Raw genomic sequence first — 20,662 nt, forward strand, 5'->3', positions numbered from 1 at the left:
ATCTTAATACATAATTTCATGTCACAGGAGTATCATTTATTTTATTTGCATTTTTAAAGCAAACACTATTTAAAATCGTACTTTTCTGTTTATTCCATTTTCATCTTGAATCTTTTTACATACTAATTATAATTCTATATGTTATTTCATAATGCTGTCTTTTGATACATTTTTCTCCCCAACAGTCACATTTTTTTTACCTTATTTTATCATTAGGAATATTCTCTTCCACACAGAAATATGCCTTCTCACATTTCTTTTGAAAATCATCATGTCTAGTTCTCTCTTGGACACGAGAAATATTTCACTTTCCTTTTGATTCTACTGTAAGAAAGACCACAGCCTACAGAACCCAGAGATAATAGTATAAACTCTATACACATAAATTTGACAATTTACATGAATTCTTTGAAAACCACAAACTACCAAAAATCACTCAAAATGAAATATGTTAGGGGCGCCTGGGTGGCTTAGTCGGTTAAGCGTCCGACTTTCGCTCAGGTCATGATCTCGTGGTTCGTGGGTTCGAGCCCCGCATCGGACTCTGTGCTGACTGCCAGCTCGGAGCCTGGAACCTGTTTCAGTCTGTGACTCCCTCTCTCTCTGACCCTCCCCTGCTCACGCTGTCTCTCTCTCTCTCTCTCCTAGGAATAAATAAAAATATTTAAAAAAAAAAAATGAAATATGTTACCTGGGCCATGTGGGTGGCTCATTTGGTTAACTCTGAGTCTTGATTTCAGCTCAGGTCATAATCCCAGGGTCATGGGATTGAGCCCCTCCTTGGGCTCCGTGCTGAGCATAAGGTCTGTTTAAGATTCTCTCTCTCCCTCTGCCCCTCTCCTCCCCCATGTGTGTAAGTGCATGCTCGCGCACGCGCTCTCTCTCTCAAATAAAAAAAATACATAACCTGAATAGATCTGTAACTATTAAATTGCTTTTGCATTTTAAACCCTTTTACAAAAGAAATCTCCAGGCGAAGATAATTTCACTGGCAAACTCTTCCAAACAAACAAAAAAACCAGAAGGGGCATCTCTGTGGCACTGTTAGTTAAGCAACCAACTCTTGATCTCAGCCCAGGTCATAAGATCATAGTTTGTGAGTTCAAGCCCTGCATTGGGCTCTGTGGTGATGGTGTGGAGCCTGCTTGGGATTCTTTCTCTCCAAATAAATGAAAGAAAGGAAGGGAGGAAGAGTACCAATTTTCTACAGTGTTTTCCAGAAAATAGGAGAAAATACTTTTCATTTTATTTTATGAGGCTTATACCACCTTGATAGCAAAACTAGAGAAGGACAGTTTAAGATCTAGACCTGGAAATAAAGCTAAAAATCCTCAAGAAAAATATTAGCAAGTTGGGTCCAGCACTATATAAAAAGAGTAATAAGACCATGTCCAAGTGGAATCTATTCCAGGAAAGCAAGACTGCCTCAGTTTTTGAAAATCAACCAGTGTGACAAGTCATGTTAATTGTAGAATACTAAGTCCATAAAAAAGGCATGAACTGTTGATACACACATGACACAGAGGAATCTGAGAGGCATTATTCTGAGTAAAAGAAGTCTATCTTAAAAGGTTACATACTATATGTTTTCCATTTATAAGCCAGAACCATAATGGTTGAGAATAGATCAGCTGTTGCTAGGGATTAGAGATGAAGAGAAAGAGTATGACTACAGAGGGATAACTCCAGGGAGTTTTTTGAAGTGATGTGATTCTCTATCTCGGTTATGGTGGTGGTTACATGCACCTATTCATAGGTTAAAATTTATGGGAACATATACACACAAAAATGTCCATTTTATTATAAGAAAGTAAAATTTTTAAAAGCCCCCACAGACCAAGTGCAATGATGAACAACAGTTATCAGTCTGCCTCATTGGAACATGGCTGGGGACTTTTCAAATTGGAGCATGTACCCTGACTAAAGCCACTAGTCTACTTCATCTAATTTTTTGCCATATTGGGATGGAGACCCGGTGTTAGATCTTCTGATTTTTCAAGAGAAGCCAGAATTCCTAAATTTTACATAAAATCTGGTATTGTAAAGCACTGTTAAATAATTTTTAAAAAATTGTTATGTGCTGTGTTAACCAGCATAAAACTGAAAAGTAGGCATACTAATAGGCTCTCACTGATGCTGATAGGTGTTGTAATAGATAATTGTGGTGGCTTGGTGTTAAAGAGAGCCTTGAGTCATTGAGAGAAGACTGACGAATATCTCTAGGGTTGCTCTGTTAGGGATGTGAGACGTTTATGGTAGATTTATGGTATTTGTGGATGGCATGGGCTCCTGAAGAGATGTGATATGTTTAGGTGACAGGATAATGGTCTGAGGATGGTACCAGAGAAGAATAAGTCAACTTCCCTTATCCCAGCTAGTAAAAGAAGCAGTTTCCATTGGAGAAGGCTTGGGAGAAATTGGGACATTTTAAGACAGAGTATGTTCAGTTGAAATGGTAAGGAAATTTGTATGAAATAGAAATCCTACAGGGCCCTGTGAGGGGGTGGCAGAGGAGTGAACACAAGGATGAACCATGATTGAGGAGGAGCATGAAGTGGACAGGAATGCTGATCTGGGAGATGAATGTAGGAGTATATTGGGTATATTATGTGGAAGCAGAGGGGTTAAGAGTGGCAATCTCTTGGATTTGTAAGGATTGCTGAAACATTTTATACCTCTAAAGCTTGACTCATGCTTTTCCCTCTACCTGGAATCTTTTGCCTCACCCTCCCTCAGCCTTATCTGTATCATTCATATTTAAGATTCTAAATCTGGATGTTTACATTTCACTTCTGGAAACCATCCCTGGCACTCCTTCCTTACCTCTTCCCCAAGCTCAGACCTCTCTTTCTCATACCACTTAGTATACATCCCTATCTCAGAGCTCACCATCTTATATTAAAATTACTTCCTTTTAAGTTCCCCTGTAAAATACCGTGGTCCTCTGTGGGTCAGGTTCTGTGTTTTATTCATCTATTTGCCTTAGGCAGGTAATACAGAGCCTGGCACTGAGCTAGTACTAATAAATATTTCTTAATTGAACAGAGAAGGTAGGCTAGCACATGTTTTGATTACAAGATTGGCATTCAGGTACCTGGACCTTCTTCTTTCTTTAAGAGCCACTGGTAGTATAGGCTTATGAGCTGTTTTGTGATTGGTTCAGATCTACTTAGAGAAAAAGCAAAACTCAGTGGCCAGATAGCAAGTCGTGGTTAAGGCCAGGGACATCGCCTTTATTCTCAGTGTCATCTTTGTTTCTAAAATATAGTGGCAGCCTTTTGGGAGATGATTAAAGTTAAGGGAACACTTTCTGACATTTATATTTGGGCAGCCAGGACTTTATGTCATGCTATTACAGTGATCACTACACAGAGTATTTATCTTACTGCATTCTGTCATTTGTCTTTGTAGAAAATCTTGATGGTGAACTGATTTAAAAGACTTTATGTTACCTGGTTCATGAACAAAATTCTCCTCATCATGACCCAGGTGTATTTTATTGAGTCTGAGCCTTTGAAGTTTCTCTGCACAAATTATTCCATTGACCTTTCCAGAGACATCTTAGAAGAATCTAACTGCAGCCTTTCCTTATTGTGTTAGGCCATTTATCATTATTTGACTCTCTGCTCAAACAATTCCTTCTACTTTCTCTGTCATTAAACTGAACTTTCAGCGTCATTATTCTTTTATTTTGTGGTATATTCTTCAATTTCTTTCTGAAAGTTTTGTTTTAGGCTATATTTTTTAGGCTCTGTTCCTCCATTAGGCTTTTCAGAGGACTGGAGAGCCGTTTAATAGAGAACCTGAACTCAGGAATGAGATGATAAAAGAAACTTCAGGTGGTTACTTTTCATGTTAGTGTTTTTCCCTCTTCCCCCTGCCTCATCTCCAGCATAGAACTAGGGTCTTATTTTTCTCAAATAACCAACACTAGGAATGTGGAAGGTGTTAATTATTCTTTTATTCATCAGGCATAATAATTAGGGATTGTTAGGCATAGCATAATAGACTTGCACGCTAAGTGCCTTATGCTAATTAGTCCATGCAAAAATGAAAGGACAAGTCCATGCCTTCAAGGAATTCAGAATCTTATCAGGATAATGAACTGAAAGTTACAAATACCTCCTGTAAGCTTCTGGGTTTTTTTTTTTTTGCCCCGTCAAATACAACAATATCCTTTTGTGACAGTTATATCATCACATGAGCTTCTCAGTGTGACGAACTTAGCACATCTTATGGCCTGTAGTAAGTTCAATGAATGGGGTTTATATTGATGGATAGATAAAGAGTAAGTGGAAACGTGAAGAAATGAAGAAGGAAGTGGCCATGACATCTCTACCTGGACACAAAGAAGTTTTCACAGAGAAAGTAATACTGGAGGAAATTGCATATACAAAGGCATAAGGGAATGAAACATAAGGTACATTTACAGAACCCTAAGTAAAGGCTTTAGGAAACAGGGATGGACAAGGGGAGCAAAGTGAGAGGTAAGGCTTCTGAGGTAGGCAGAAATTTCAACTTGATCCTGTAAGAAATGGAGACCATATTAACCAGGGAGTCTTAAAATTAGTCAATACCAAAGAAAATTTATGATGTATTACATGTCTCTTTCAGGTCTCACTTGCCCTGGAGCCTCTGTCAGAAACTTATGACAGCCACAATCCTCTTCCTACCACTGACATGACAGAAAATGTGCCTTTATCTGAGCAGGAATTCAGAGAATGTACTGAACCCAGCAATACTCAGTTTCTGGTTCCATCAAGGCCTCATAGGATACCTACCACCAAAATGGACGGAAATGAGTTAACAGCTAACAGTGATAGATCAACCACTCCAAGGTAATTACCACAGTCTATCAGCTAACTCCCACTGTACTGATCATTTCTATCTTTTATTTGTGTTTGGATGAAAGGCTGAAAGTAGTCATTCATTCAGCAAATAAATATGAAATACCCACTGTGTGCCTAGTCCAGTACCAGTACTGGACATAGAAATTAATGAGATAGTTCTTATCTTTGAGGACTACTCACAATCTATCAGGGAAGCCAATGTACAGATAAATAAGTATGATTAAGTCATATACAGATGCCATGATAGAATGTCCATGAGGGAAAGGAGGGGAAGGGTAGTATTTCGTAAAACAGAATGGAGTAAGAGAAATAGATTTTTTATTTTCTAATTTGAGAGAGAGAGCACGAGTGGGGTAAAGAAGCAGAGGGGGAGAGAAAGAATCCCAAGCAGGCTCCATGCTTCATTGCAGCGCCCAGTGTGGGGCTTGATCCCACAACACTGGGATCATGACCTGAGACCAAATCAAGAGTCAGACGGTCAACTGACTGAGCCACCCAGGTGCCCCAAAATAGATTTGTCTTTTAAATAATTACGAGGCATTTGTTTTGTGTCTGGCACTGTGCTGAGCTCTTAATTTTATTGTCTCACTTGAGCCACAACCATACAATTGTAGATGAAGCATCTATTATTTATTTCCTTTGGGAGATCAAAAACAGATTTACAAAGTCTAAGCTGCACTGTTATAAACCACTGATGCACTTTCTGTCTCTGACAAAGTGAAATGTTACCATAATGGGTAATATATTGCTAAAGTTCTCCTTTATTTTATAACAGGGGAAAGGACCACTTGTACTTTGCAGAGAACTCTGATACAATAAAGGATTCTTTCCTTGGACTACAACACCATCTTAATTCAGAGCAGAGTGTAGAGTCTATGACTCTGAAAGGCAGAGCCCCACAGAAGCAGATGTCCCTTGTTACCAGTTCTGAATTCCAGCCTCAAGTTGGAACAGTGGCCAAGAGTCGCAGTGACTCATGCATTCTTTCTTCAAACAACCCCCCTACCAAGGACCTTCTTTCAGGTGTGTATGTATTTATGAATGAAGACTAAGCTGTATTTATTAGAATTACTCTGCTTGTTAGTCTTCAAAGAGAACCAAGACTTCTGTTTGAACTAAATGGCCAAATAAAAGTGAGTAATCTCACTGACATTCAGAATCTCTCATCATTTAAAGGCAGCTTTATTAAACCAGTAAGTTACTTCTAAATAATTACTAGGTGCTTACAATTGTAGGTTTAGGGAAGAAGCCATTTAAAATGAACCTGGATATGGGGAGAAAGCGTTTATCATAGAGAAATATTATTCCTTATTTTTCTCCAAATAATTCAAGACAAATATGGTTTTTGTCTCATCACCAATATTTGATTGTACCACTGTGGAGAGGCTAGTACTAAATCTGTCTCACATTCTGAAAATTGTTGGTCTCAGTGGAAACATTCAGTGTACCACAACTGCTGATCTTAAGCCTGGGAATTAAATATGACTTGGAGCCAAACAGAGGTAGAAGAGAGCCCTATATAAGGGCTAAACTGAAATTTAAAAATCCAAATAGGATTATTTAGGAGTGGTATTATAAAAGCAACTGAGGTACCTTACATTTATAATGTAATGCTCAATGATATATCTCTGTAACATTATTAGCATGATAGGAATTTGTTTCCATCCTCAGAAGTAAATTTCTAAAGTAGAATATCTACAGCATTAGTAGAAAAGTCTCTAAAATACATAATTTAAATTAGTAAGCATATTTTTTTATGAAGAAAGACATTTCGTTCATATTTTTTCAACTGAAATGTCTGTGATCCCCATTTTAAAAATGTGATGTATCACATTGATTGATTTGCGAATGTTGAACCAGCCCTGTAACCCAGGAATGAATCCCACTTGATCATGGTGGATAATTCTTTTTATGGGCTGTTGCATTCGATTTGCAAGTATCTTGTTGATTTAAAAATGATTTTTGCATCCATATTCATCAAGGATATGGGCCTGTAGTTCTCTTTTTTTGCTGGGTCTCTGCCTGGCCTAGGAATCAGAGTGATGCTGGCTTCATAGAATGAGTCCGGAAGTTTTCCTTCAATTTCTATTTTTTGGAATAGCCTGAGAAGAATGGGTATTAATTCTGTTTTAAATGTCTGGTAGAATTCCCCAGGGAAGCCATCTGGCCCAGGACTCTTATTTGTTGGGAGATTTTTGATAACTAATTCAATTTCTTCACTAGTTATGGGGTCTGTTCAGATGAAGAACTTTAAACTATATTGAGTAAAGCCAAGTACCAACTAGAAACTAAAAGAAGAATTTCCTGTCACATAGCAATCTTTAGCCAAATTTCCAATGCCAGCAAGACCATTTTTCCTCACCCTTTCTCATTGAATAAACAAGACATTTTTTTTGGCTGAATCTCAAAGAAACTTAAAAAAATAAGTGAATTTTGAACAATTATTATGCTACCATTATTTACATTAAAAATATTAATGTAGTTAAGTGAAAAGCAATTTCAAAACAATATACATAATTTTACAAAAGAGGAAATATATAAATACATGTGTGTATATACATAATTTTTAAAACTCTAAGAACTATATCAAAATATAAACAATCAGTATTCCTGGGTAGTGACAATAATGGACATATTAGCGGCTGCCTACATTTCTTGTCATCTGGCCCCCTCCATCTTAAAGTTACCAACGATACATTAAATCTTTCTCATGCTTCAGATCTCTGACGTCATAACCTGCAAAGAGGCAGAGAAAACTCTGCTTTTAAAAGGTTTGGGCAGAGGCTTCTGGGTGGCTCAGTCAGTTGAGTGTCCCACTTTGGTTCAGGTCATGATCTCATAGCTCGTGGGTTTGAGCCCCACATTGGGCTCTGTGCTGATAGCTCAGAGCCTGGAGCTTGCTTCTGATTCCATGTCTTCTTCTCCCTCTGCTTCTCCCCTGTTTGTGCTCTCTGTCTCTGTCTTAAAAGTAAATAAATAATACAAAATAAAAGCTTAGGGAAACCAAGATGATCTCTTAAGGTTGACTGGTTTGGAACATAAGTACATCTGCAGAATCCCTTCACAGCAGTACCTTAGATGAGTGTTTGAATCAGAGAGAAGATACGTGTACACCAGATTTGGGAGTCCTGGGGGGAATTATCTTAGAATTCTGAATGGTTGATCTTTATTTCCTTTTAGTTTAGTTGGGCTTTCATTGACCATATGATATTTCTGGGTTTTTTTGTTTTGTTTTGTTTTTTTACTTTTTAAGCTATATTTTGAACTCTTTATACTAACAAATGTTTGATGTTTATGGATCTTTTTGGCATCTATTTTTTTTCTTGGCCTGACCACCATATCTCCTCTCTTTTTAGAAGCTTTAACACTCTAGACTAAGAGAGATGTGCACTTGGTGTATAGTGTCAGTTACCTCTAAAGCAACTCTGGAACCTCAAGAAAATGATACTTTCCACTGTTCCTTGTAATAATGCCACTGGTCCTAAGCTTTAGAAAGATGTCTAAGAACTAAAGTAGGGTCATATCTAGTATAGTCATTAAAATCCTAGGATGTGGGTGCACCTGGCTGGCTCAGCTGGTGGAGTGTGCAACTCTTGATCTTGTAGTTCTGAGTCTGAGCCCCATGTTGTGTGTGAAGATTATTTAAAAATGTAAAATCTTAAAAAATATATATATGACCCAGCAATAGCACTGCTAGGAATTTACCCAAGGGACATAGAAATGCTGATGCATAGGAGCACATGTACCCCAATGTTCATAGCAGCACTCTCAACAATAGCCAAAACATGGAAAGAGCCTAAGTGTCCATCAACGGACGAATGGATCAAGAAGATGTGGTTTATCTATACCATGGAATACTACATGGCAATGAGAAAAAATGAAATCTGGCCTTGTGTAGCAACATGGATGGACCTTGAGGGTGTTATGCTGAGTGAAATAAGTCAGGCAGAGAAGGACAAATATCATATGTTTGCACGTATAGGAGGATTAGGAGGAACTTAACGGAGGACAATGGGGGAGAAGAAGGGGGGAAATAGTGGGGGAAAGGAGGAGAGGCAAACCATGAGAGACTCTTGAATGCTGACAAAAACTGAGGACTGATGGATTTGGGGGGGGAGGGGGCGATGAGTACGGAGAGGGGCACTTGTGGGGATGAGCATTGAGTGTTCTATGGAAACCAACTTGACAATAAACTATTTGTAAAAANTTATGCATGTATTATATAATATATAAAAATAATCTATAAAATAAATAAAATCATAGGATATGATGGTTATACTGTGTGTATAACTTGAGCAAGTTACTTATCCTCTTACCTCAATTTTCTTCATCTGGAAAATGAAGAAAATAGTAGTATCTAAGAGAATCCTTAGGAGGATTAAATGAGTTAATATATAATATGCGTAGAGTAGTGGCCAGCACATGGTTAAGAGTTCAGTAAATTATCATTGCTGTTATTGTTGCCTAAGGATGGTAAATTTACTTAGGTAGTTTTTTTTTTTTCCTAAGGTTTTATTTTTGAGAGAGATAGTGTGAGTGGGGGAGGGGTTAAGAGAGGGGGTACAGAGGACCTGAACCAGAATCTGTGCTGATAACAGACAGCCCAGTGTGGGGCTCAAATTCACAAACCACATGGTCATGACCTGAGCTGAAGTTGGACGCTTAACCAACTGAACCACCCAGGTGTCCCCCTTAAGTAAATTTTTCTTTTTTTTTTTTTTTTTATTTATTTCTGAGAGAGAGAGAAAGACAGCGTGAGCAGGGGAAGGTCAGAGAGAGACGGAGACACAGAATCTGAAGCAGGCTCCAGGCTCTGAGCTAGCTGTCAGCACAGAGCCTGATGCAGGGCTCAAACCCATGAACCATGAGATCATGACCTGAGCCAAAGTTGGACACTCAACCGACTAAGCCACCCAGGTGCCCCTAAGTAAATTTTTCTTATCAGAAATTCTGAAGACTTCATCTTGACTTTTCTGTTAACCTGCTGTATGATCTTAGACAAGTCATGGAAATTTTTTGGCATTCTTTTCTTCATCTGTAAAGTATAAATTTGGAATAAATTATCACTAGGGCTTATAAAAGTTTAGCTGGTGTAGTTAGTGTTTTTTGGATAATAGTGACATTAACTATTATAGATAATAAGAGAATTCAGTAAGATGTCTGAATACAAAAATAATATGTAAACATTAACAACTTTATTATGTACAAATGCCAGTTGGAAGAGTCTGTGCATTCATATAACACCTCCTCACAATATAATGAACCTGGACAGACAGACCTCCCTCTAGAATAGACTTTAATTACTGCTATAATGCCAGCATCTAAAACAGTCCTCTTCATAGCTCAGTAAACATGTAAAGTGAGTATTCTCAAGCTAGTGGGGAAAGCAGACAATTCTCAAGCTAGTGGAGTAAGTCATTACAATATACTGGGTTAAGTCCTGTCATAGAAGGAAAGGTGCTGAATATTGCAAGTATTACTGTTGGATTTTAGATTTTCCATGTTCTGTTTTTGCCCTCTTCAGCTCTGTTAGAACAAGGCAATAAACTGCGTAATGCCATGGTGATTTCTGCAATGAAATCGAGCCCAGACACTAGCATGTTGTTGGATGAAGTTCATCCTCCCATGAAGGAAGATTTCCTCAGAGCCTCAACACAGTAAGTTATAGGGTAAACGTGATTCCTAACAGTTCATTTCTTAATTGCTGCTGATGTGTGGTTTTTTTGGTTAAGTTATAGACTAAATAATCTTAGAAATGTGCAGCTAATCTTTTTTTCTTTTTTCTTTTTTTAAATATTTATTTATTTTGGAGAGAGAGCATGAGCAGAGGAGGGGCAGAGAGAGAGAGGGAGACAGAGAATCCAAAGTTGGCTCCAAGCTCTGCGCTGTCAGCAGAGTCCGACGTGGGCCTTGAACATACCAACTATGAGATCATGACCTGAGCTGAAGTCAGATGCTCAATTAACTGAGCCACCCAGCTGCCCCTTCAGCAAATAATTCTTAATGTGGTGGAAAGAAGCCTAAATGAAGAGTTAAGATACTCAACATCTAGACCTAGCATTGGTATTTGCTAATTTGTATAAATGGCTAAATTCTTTGCTCCCTATAAACTGGCATGCTTATATGTATAATGGGGATATTTTCTCCTTACAGAAATCTAGATTCAAAGGTAGAAAAGGGCTTTGTAAATTTTGAAGTTTTAAATATATTTAAGGTAGTAAAGTCTAAAGTGTGTTCAATTTTATCTGTTGAACCATCTCCATGTACTATCTCTTAGCTCAGTTAATTCTGATTTAGATTTTTCCTCTATGTTAACCACTCAGAAAGTACTTTTCCATACCATAGAATCAAAGCCTTGTCTAGAAACCAATTTAAAGACCACATAGAAGATCACCTCCTCCCTCCAACTAAGAATACATTTTGGAAACATGACACAAAAGCTGATACCAGAGCCATACAGCTACTATTGGGCAGGTAAGGGCTTTTAACTATCTTTCTTCCTTTTAAATTATTCATTCAATTCATTGTGTATATTGTTAACAGATTTATCTTCTGAAAGCACCACTTCTTTAGTCAATTGACTTCCCAATCTCCTGATTATTTGCATACTAAGTAAAAATCACTACTTATTACCTACTAAGTAAAAATCCAGTCCTTAGCCTTTTATTCTTAGCTTCACTTACAGAATGGTCTTCTACCTTTGTATTCTTATCTCCCAGCTCTCTCCGCAACACCACTATTAGGGTAAAACTTTCAAAACTCAGATTTTCTTTTTAAATTTATGTGTATATATTTTTTAGTGTTTGTTTTTTAGAAAGAGAGTGAGGGAGAGACAGAGTGTGAGAAGGGAATGCCAGAAAGAGAGAGAGAATCCAAAACAGGCTCCAGGTTCTGAGTTGTCAGCAGAGCCCAACACGGGGCTCAAACCCACAAACTGCGAGATCATGACCTGAGCTGAAGTTGGATGCTCAACCAACTGAGCCACCTAGGCACCCCTCAGAACTCATATTTTAAACAGATAAAAGTTAATTCAGAGGCTTATGCCTCTTATTACCTATGTGATCGACATAATTAGGCACAAAAAAATAAAAAGAGATGCAAATTGGAAAGGAAGAGATAAAACTGTCTTTGTTTATAGATGACATGATCTGATACATACAAAATCCTAAAGAATCCACTAGAAAAATAAATTCAGGAAGATTGCAGGATATAAGATCAACGTACAAAAATTAATTGTACTTCTGTATCCTTGCAATGAATAATCCAAAAATGAAATTAAGAAGGAATTCCATTTATAATAACATTGAAAATAATAAAACACATAGGAATAAATTTAACAAGAAAAGTGCAAAACATAAACTCTGAAAACTGCAAAACATTATTAAAGGAAATTTTAAAAGATCTAAATAAGTGGAAAAAATCCCATGTTCATGATTCAGTGCAATCTTTCTCAGAATTTCAGCTGACTTCTTTGTAGAAATTGATAAACTAGGGGCACCTGGGTGGCTCAGTCGGTTAAGCATCCGACTTCGGCTCAGGTCATTATCTCACAGCTTGTGGGTTCTGGCCCCGCTACGGGCTCTGTGCTAATAGCTAGCTCAGAGCCTGGAGCCTGTTTCAGATTCTGTGTCTCCCTCTCTCTCTGACCCTCCCCTGCTCATGCTGTCTCTATCTCTCTTTCAAAAATAAATAAAATATTAAAAAAAAAAAGAAGAAATTGATAAACTAATTCTAAAATTCCTATGAAATTGCAGGAGACCCAGAATAGCCAAAACAGTCTTGAAAAAGAAAAAAATGGGAGGATTCACACTACTTCTTATTTTAAAACTTAGTGCAAAGAAATAATAATCAAGACAGTTTGGTACTGACATTAGGACAGATATGTAAATCAAGGGAATAGAAATGAGTTTAGAAATAAACTTGTGTTTATGGTCAGCTAATACTCAACAAGGATGTTGAGACCAGTCAGTGAGAAATAGTCTTTTCAACAAATGTTACTGGGACAACTGGCTAGCCACATGCCAGAAAATGAAGTTGGACCTTTATCTCAAACCATATTAAAAAAAAAAAAAACAAACCTCAAAATAGATGAAATAGCTAAATGGAAGAGCTAAAATGGTAAAGGTCTTAATAGAAAAATTGAGATGAATCTTTATGACCTTGGATTCAGAAAAGGTTTCTTCAATATGACATAAAATTCAAGCAATAAAAAAATAGATAAATCAGACTTAATTAAAATTAAAAATGTTTGTGCTTCAAAGAACAATATTAACAAAGTGAAAAAATCACAGAATGGGAGAAAATATTTGCAAACCTGATAAAGGACTTATATCTAGAATATATAAAGAACTCATACAACTTATTAAGGCAAAAATCATTCAGTTAAAAATATGTCCCCCCACCTCACTGGGGTGCCAGGGCGGCTCAGTCAGTTAAGCATCCAACTTCAGCTTAGTTCATGATCTCATAGTCCATGGGTTTGAGCCCTGGACTCTGTTGTCAGCGCTGAGTGCTGACAGCTCAGAGCCTGGAGGCTGCTTCAGTTTCTGTGTTTCCCTCTCACTCTGCCCCTCTCTGGTTCACGCTCTGTCACTCTCTCTTTTTTTTTTTTTCTCTCTCTCTCTCTCTCAAAAATAAATAAGCATTAAAACATTTTTTTTAAATATGGGCAAAAGTTCTAAATAGAGATTTCTCCAAAGAAGATAGTGAAATGGCTAATGTACACATGAAAAGATGCCAACACCATTAGTTGTCAGGGAAATGCATATCAAAACCACAGTGAGATACCACTTCACATGTACTAGGATGGCTAGAATCAAAAAAGTCATAGTAAATGTTGGTGAGGATATGGAGAATTTGGAACCCTCCGACACTACTTACAGCAGTGTAAAATGGTATAACTACTTTGGAAAATGATCACTTCCTCAAACTGTTACACATAGAATTACTGTTGACCCAGCAATTCAGCTCCTAGGTGTACACCCAAGGGAAATGAAAACATAAGTCCGTGCAAAAACAGGCACATGAATTTGCATAGCAGTATTATTCATAATAGTTAAAAATGTTCATGAGATGATACATGGAGAAGAAAAAAAGTGGGGTATTCATAAATTATAATATTATTTGGCCAGAAAATGGAATAAGGTATTGACAACATGCTGTAGTTTGGATGAACCTTGAAAACACTTTGAATGAAAGAAGGTAGTCACAAAAGAGAACATATTTTTTAGTCCATTTATATGAAACATACAAAATAGACAAATCTATAGAAACAAAGTAGATTCGGGGGGCTTTTTACCTCTGGGTATGATGGGGGGTTAAGTTATAATAGCTAATGGATACATAGTTTCTTTTTGAGGTGATGAAAATATTTTTAACATGACTGTGGTGATGGTTCATATCTGTAAATATACTAAAAATTACTGAATTGCTCACTTTATATGAGTGAATTGTATGTTACATGAATTATGTCTTAATGAAACTTTTTTTAAAAAAGTAAGATCAAGAATCTAGCATAAGGTCTGAAAAAAGACACATCAAGCTATACAATCATGAATTTTCAAAATACTAGGTAAAAGGAGAGAATCTTAAAAGCTTCTAGAAAGAACAAAAGAAAGGTCATATAAACAGTATCAGGACTGGAATGACATCAGATACTCCAGAGAATTGACCAAGATGGCAACTAGGAGGCTTCTGAACTCCCATCCTCCCATGGACACATTGAACGTAAAGCTACACACAGAGCACTTCCTCTGAAAGAGATCCAGAGACTGAGCAACTCCTACACATTGTATGAATGAGAAAATACCACTTAAGTGGGTAAGAAAGGCAGGTGGCTGTTTTGTGTAATATGCAGAATTCAATACAAAAAGTCAAGGAAAATGAAAAAAGAATATATAAAGCAAATATTAGTAGATCTGAAGGGAGAAATAACAGCAATACAATAATAGGGAAGTTTAATACTGCATGTTCCACAATGGATAGATCATTCAGACAGAAAATAAGTAAATACTGGACTTAAATGACACAGACCATATGGACCCAATACCCATATATAGAACATTCCATCTAACAGCAGCAAAATACATACTTTTCTTGAGCATACATGGAACATTATCTGTGATAGATCATATATGGGGCTACAAAACAGTTCTTAATGTATTTAAAGAGATTGTCAGGCATTTTTTTCTGACCACAATAGTGTGAAACTAAAAGTCACTTACAAGAAGAAAACTAGAAAACTTACAAATATGTGGAAATTAACATGATTCTGAACAACCCGTGAGTTGATTTGATTTCCAAAGGGAAATCAAAGTAACTTGAAACAAAGGAAACTGGAAACATAAGCAGATCTAAGAGGGAAGTTTATAGTATAAACATGTACATTGAAAAACAAAGTGGAGTGACTGGGTGGCTCAGTTGGTTGAGTTTCTGACTCTTGATTTCGAATTAGGTCATGATCTCATGGTTCTTGAAATCAAGCCCTGAGTCTTATATTCATGAGATCAATGCCAAACTTGCTTGGGATTCTCTCTCTCCCACTCTTTCTGCTCCTCCCCTGCTAACGCATTCATTCTCTCTCTTTGTCTCAAATAAACTTCAAAAAATAAAATAAATTAAAAAAAAGAAACATCTCAAGTAAAATAACTAAATTTATACCTCAAAGAACTAGAGAAAGAACAAACTAAGCCCAAAGTTAGCAGACGGAAGCAAACTCAGAGTGGAAAATGAAATAGACTACGAATGCATACAAAAGATCAGTGAAACTAAGAGCTGGGGGGTTTTTGAATACATGAACTGGTAGCAGACTTACCAAGATAAAAAGAGAGGACTTAAATTATAAATGAAATCAGAGACATTGTGACCGATACTGCAGAAATACAGTCATAAGAGACTACCATGAAAAACTATATGCCAACAAATTGGAAGACCTACAAGAAATGGATAAATTCCAGGTTATGAGTATTAAGGAGGGCACTTGTTCAGTTAATAAAACATCGTAACTAACTAGAATTTAAATAAAAATTTGAAAAAAAAATGGGTAAATTTCTGAAAATACACAGTCTACCAAATCTGAATGATAAAGAAATGGAAAATTTGAACAGACTGATTACAGTAAGAAGATGAACAAAATCTAACTTTAGTTAGAGTAAACAAAAACCTCCTAAGAAAAAAATGTCCAGAATCAGATGGCCCCACTAATGAATTCTACCAGATATTTAAAGAGCTAGTACCGATTCTTCTCAAAGTCTACCAAAACACAGAAGAGGCAGGAGTACATCCAAACTCATTTTACAAGGCTAGCATTACTCTGATACTAAAGCCAGACAAGGACACTACTAGAAAAGGAAATTATAGGTTTATATCCCTGATAGAAGTAGAGCTTCAAAAAGGAGCAGTGTTCTGGTGCTACAGGGAAACCATGTGGATTGGGAAGTTGTTAGTTGGGTTTTGGCAGTTAGGGAGTTCTCATCTTTGAGAGAGATTATGAGATTACTGTAGATCACTGACTCTCAACTGGGGAGCAATTCTCCCCTACTTCCAGCCCCATGAGACATTTGGTGATGTCTGGACACATTTTGGGTTATCTAAACTGGGGGAGTACTAATGGGATATGGTGATTAGAGTTCAGGGATCCAAAGTGCACAGGATAGCTCCCAATGACCAAGAATTATCCAATCCATCGTATCAGCAGTGCTAAGGTTGAGAAACTCTGCTATATATAGATTAAGAAAAAGTGAGGAAAGGACCATCTATGAGCATCTGTTTATTCCAAGAACTATAGGAACGTGATCTAACTTGAAACTAGTAATTATGTGCTACTTTTTTTTTTTTTTTAATTAAAGAAGAAGATAGGGCACTTGGCTGGCTCAGTTGGAAGAGCATATGACTCTTGGTCTTGGGGTCCTGAGTTCAAGACCCATTTTGAGTATAAAGGTTACTTAAATAAACTTAAAAAAAAGAAGGGTTAAAATTATAGCAGCTAGCATGAATGGGAAGCAAAGTTGAAAGAATAATACATGAAATGTTTAGCACTGTACCTGGTACATATTATTTACTAAATATTATTTCTTTTACTATTAATAACACGTTCATTAAGAATTCAGTAAGTTCAGGGGTGCCCAGGTGGCTCAGTCGGTTGAGCATCCGACTTCAGCCCAGGTCATGACCTCAAGGTTTGTCAGTTTGAGCCCCGCATTGGCTCTATACTGATAGCTTAGAGCTTGGAAGCCTGCTTCAGATTCTGTGTCTCCCTCTCTCTCTGCCCCTCCCCCGCCCACACTACGTCTATCTAAAAAATAAATAAACATTACAAAAAAATGTTTTAAATAAAAAAAGAATTCAATAAGTTAATTTACAGATGTTCATTCAGTGCTAGTTACTACACAAGAAACAAAAACAAATGAAATATATACATACTTGTATGCTTATATTCCTTATTAATTTGCAAACTTTTTGTAAGTAGGGTTTCTGTTTTAGTTATTTCTATATCACACATAGAATTAATCTTGCCATAATTAACCCAAAGTACACATATTTTTGCTTAATGGAAGAAGACTTATTTATGAATTCTTCACAAAAACAGCATAAGCATTTAACTCATTAAATTATAGTTAATTTTTTTTTTTTTTAGTTGATTTTCATGTCTATTTTAACAGAGCAGGTTAAGAGCACTTATATAATTTAAGTAGAGAAATATCTTAGGTTTACAAAAAAATGTGACTTAAAAAAAGAAGTCTGAAAAAGATTCTTCTCTCTGCCAGGCCATAAGCAGTGCAAGAATACAGCAAGTGCAATATACAAGAATATAGCCATCTCTGTATCATTCAAGACCTAACAAACACCATGCCTGGCACATAATAGGTGCCCAGAAAAATGTTTGTTACATCACAATCAGTGATCACAACCAGCATCAGTAGTGTATTGTTTAAATTCTAGCTGTTGTCATCCCAGAGGAGGGGGAATACAATATAAAATTACTTAACAGATAGTCTTCTGTTTAATGTGAGTCTTCTGTTTAATGTATCTTCTATGTTTAGAAATTAAGAAAATTTTCACTTAAAAAAACAGCTCAACTGAAACTTCTTTTAAAGTTCTTCTGCTTTGTTTTTCTTACCTCTACAGTGCTGAATTATCCCAAGGTCATTACTGGAATGGGCTAGGCTCTCCTCCAGATTCCCCATCTCCTGGAAGTGATGTATATTGTAGCAGTGAGCTGAATGACCCTCAGTATGACCAGAGTCTCTTGGAGAGCTTATTTTACACAGCACCTGTAAGTCATTGAATCTGCAGCATTGGGAATTGAGAACGAGAGTATTAATAATATTACTAGGTATAATAATATTACTAGGTGCAGGCATGTTACCACTTGCCAGACAGAAAACTATCCATTTTACATGTCTCATTTTACAGAGGAGGAGAAAGGCCTAGTAAAGTTAAGAATTTAAGGGCACCAGGCTGGCTCAGTTGGTAAAGCATGCAACTCTTGATCTCATGGTTGTGAGTGTAAGCCCCACATTGGGTATAGGGCGGTAGTTAAAAGAAAATGGGGGTGCCCTGGGTGGCTCAGTCAGTTAAGCATCTGGCTCTTGATCTCAGGGTCATGAGTTCAAGCCCCCTGGAACCTACTTAAGAAAGAAAGAAAGAAACCAGATTTAAGAATTTTGTCCAAGGACATATAACAAGTAAATGTTAGAGCCAGAGTTCAAATTCAAGTTTACCTGAGTTCAGTGCCTATGGTTTTAATATGTGGCTTCCTTAGACCTCTTCTAAGGAAGACCCAATGCAGGCATACCCTCAGAACCGCCCTCAACTAGTATCTTTTCAAAATATTCCTCCAGAAACACTTCTACTCACAGGTATCGAATACCTCTACTGACCCTTAGGACAAGACATTCTCAGGGCGCCCGGTGGCTCCGTCTGTTAAGCGTCTGACTTCAGCTCAGGTCATGGTCTCATGGATGGTGGTGGGTTCGAGCCTCACATTGGGCTCTGTGCCAACAGCTCAGAGCCTGGAGCCTGCTTTAGATTCTGTGTCTCCCTCTCTCTCTGCCCCTCCCCCACTGGTGCTCTGTCTCTCTCAAAAATAAATAAACATTAAAAAAGAAAAAGGCAAGACATTCTCTTTTCAGGCAGTCCTAGCATTTTTAGAGTTATTTCTTATATCACGCTATATGTCCTTTTTGTTGGTATACCTTCTTTTAGAGTCTATATGTAATAAGTCCAATCCCTGTTTCACAAGTAAACATTTATATTTATGAAGATTGCTGTCGTATTCCTGATCTCTTCTCCAGGTCAAAGATAACTGAAAATAGAAGGTAGTCTATAGCAGCTCATTGTAAGACAAGAGTTACCAGGGTCAGAGGAAACAGGGAGAACTTTTACATGAGATTCTCAGCAAAGAACATTATATGGATTATGGGGTTTTAACTGAGACTTGCAAAATAGTGTCCAGTGAGATAGAGAAAGGATATGAAATGGGAATAGAAGGAATGACCTGTCTAGAGAAGAAATTTGTGCATTGCAAAGGATCTAATTTGAATTAATGAGAAATTATGTGGGAAAGTCATCATCAATAAGGCAGGCCAGCCTGTTACTTTCTGTGAAAGCCGTTAAATGTCAGGTGAGGAGGAAATGACATGATCAAGATGGTGATTTAGGAATGTTAATGTAGGGAGCTAACTTGGGTGAGAATACATGGAAGCAAACAGGAAGCCACAGACTGGAAACTGTTGGGTTATTGGAGGTGTGTAGGAGAGGGAGAGCTTGAAAGAGTGGCAGCAATGGGACTGGAAAGGAAGAGATGGATTTAAAAGGTATTATGAATTATTAAGACTTCATGACTTTCTATATTAAAAATCATCACTGATAACTGTTACTCATGGAATAAGAAAGAGAATTTATCTTTAGTACACATTTTTTAACTTTATTTTTTAAAATTTATTCTGAAAAAGATACAGAGAGCAAGTGCGGGAGGAGCAGAGAGAGAGGGGAAGAGAGAGAATCCCAAATAAGCTCCATGCCCAGCACAGAGCCAAACTTGAGGCTAGAACTCACGAACCGCGAGATCATGACCTGAGCCAAAATCAATAGTCAGATGCTTAGCCAGCTAAGCCACCCAGGCACCCCTTTAATACACATTTTTGATGTGGTGAGGAATTTACATGTTATCTGTTATTTTTTGAGTACTGTGCCAAATGTTTTAAATTCATTATTTAATTTTTTTACTAGCACTATGAGATAGTGTTATTTTTTACCTATCATGATATAAATGCTTAGAGATGTTAATTACTAGTAGTTAAGTGGCAGAAATAGAATTCTTATCCTGGTCTGTCTGAGAGGAGAGCCTGTGTTTTTCCCACTAGACCACATCATCTCATAAGCCGTAAGCATGGCATTATTATCTGACCTTGACTTACCACCCTAACCTCATTTCCCACTTTTGCCCTTTACCCTCTAGTCACACTGATTGTCTCATTACTCCTCAGACATTCTCTTTTTTTTAATCTCTGTTTCTTGCTCATACTGGTCCTTATGCTTCTATACATCTGGTAACTTCTTTTTATTCTTTGAAAATCACCTGATCATCTCTTTTTTTTTAATGAATAAACATTGTTTTATAGTTTTTATTTATTTTTGAGACAAAGAAAGCATGAGTGGGGGAGGGTCAGAGAGAGAGGGAGACAAAGAATCTGAAACAGGCTCCAGGCTTTGAGCTGTCAGCACAGAGCCCGGTGCAGGGCTTGAACCCACGAACTGTGAGATCATGACCTGAGCCGAAGTCAGACACTTAACTGACAGAGCCACCAGGA

General features: G+C 37.2%; 1 protein-coding gene across 3 annotated transcripts in view; it reads left to right on the forward strand.

Moving 5' to 3' along the window:
• Window positions 1–20,662, forward strand: part of C2CD3 (C2 domain containing 3 centriole elongation regulator) — a 127,456-nt gene that overhangs the window by 14,816 nt on the left and 91,978 nt on the right. For 2 of the 3 annotated variants that reach the window (XM_077776610.1, XM_077776632.1), the window contains exons 4-8: window positions 4,615–4,838; window positions 5,626–5,873; window positions 10,375–10,507; window positions 11,196–11,324; window positions 17,976–18,123. In XM_077776610.1, coding sequence (XP_077632736.1) covers window positions 4,615–4,838; window positions 5,626–5,873; window positions 10,375–10,507; window positions 11,196–11,324; window positions 17,976–18,123 — 882 coding nt within the window. The remainder of the gene's footprint in view (window positions 1–4,614; window positions 4,839–5,625; window positions 5,874–10,374; window positions 10,508–11,195; window positions 11,325–17,975; window positions 18,124–20,662) is intronic. The other variant, XM_077776621.1, reaches the window with a different exon arrangement.

This window comes from Crocuta crocuta, unplaced genomic scaffold (genome assembly GCF_008692635.1).
Source record: "Crocuta crocuta isolate KB4526 unplaced genomic scaffold, BGI_CrCroc_1.0 scaffold271, whole genome shotgun sequence".
NCBI lineage: Eukaryota > Metazoa > Chordata > Mammalia > Carnivora > Hyaenidae > Crocuta > Crocuta crocuta.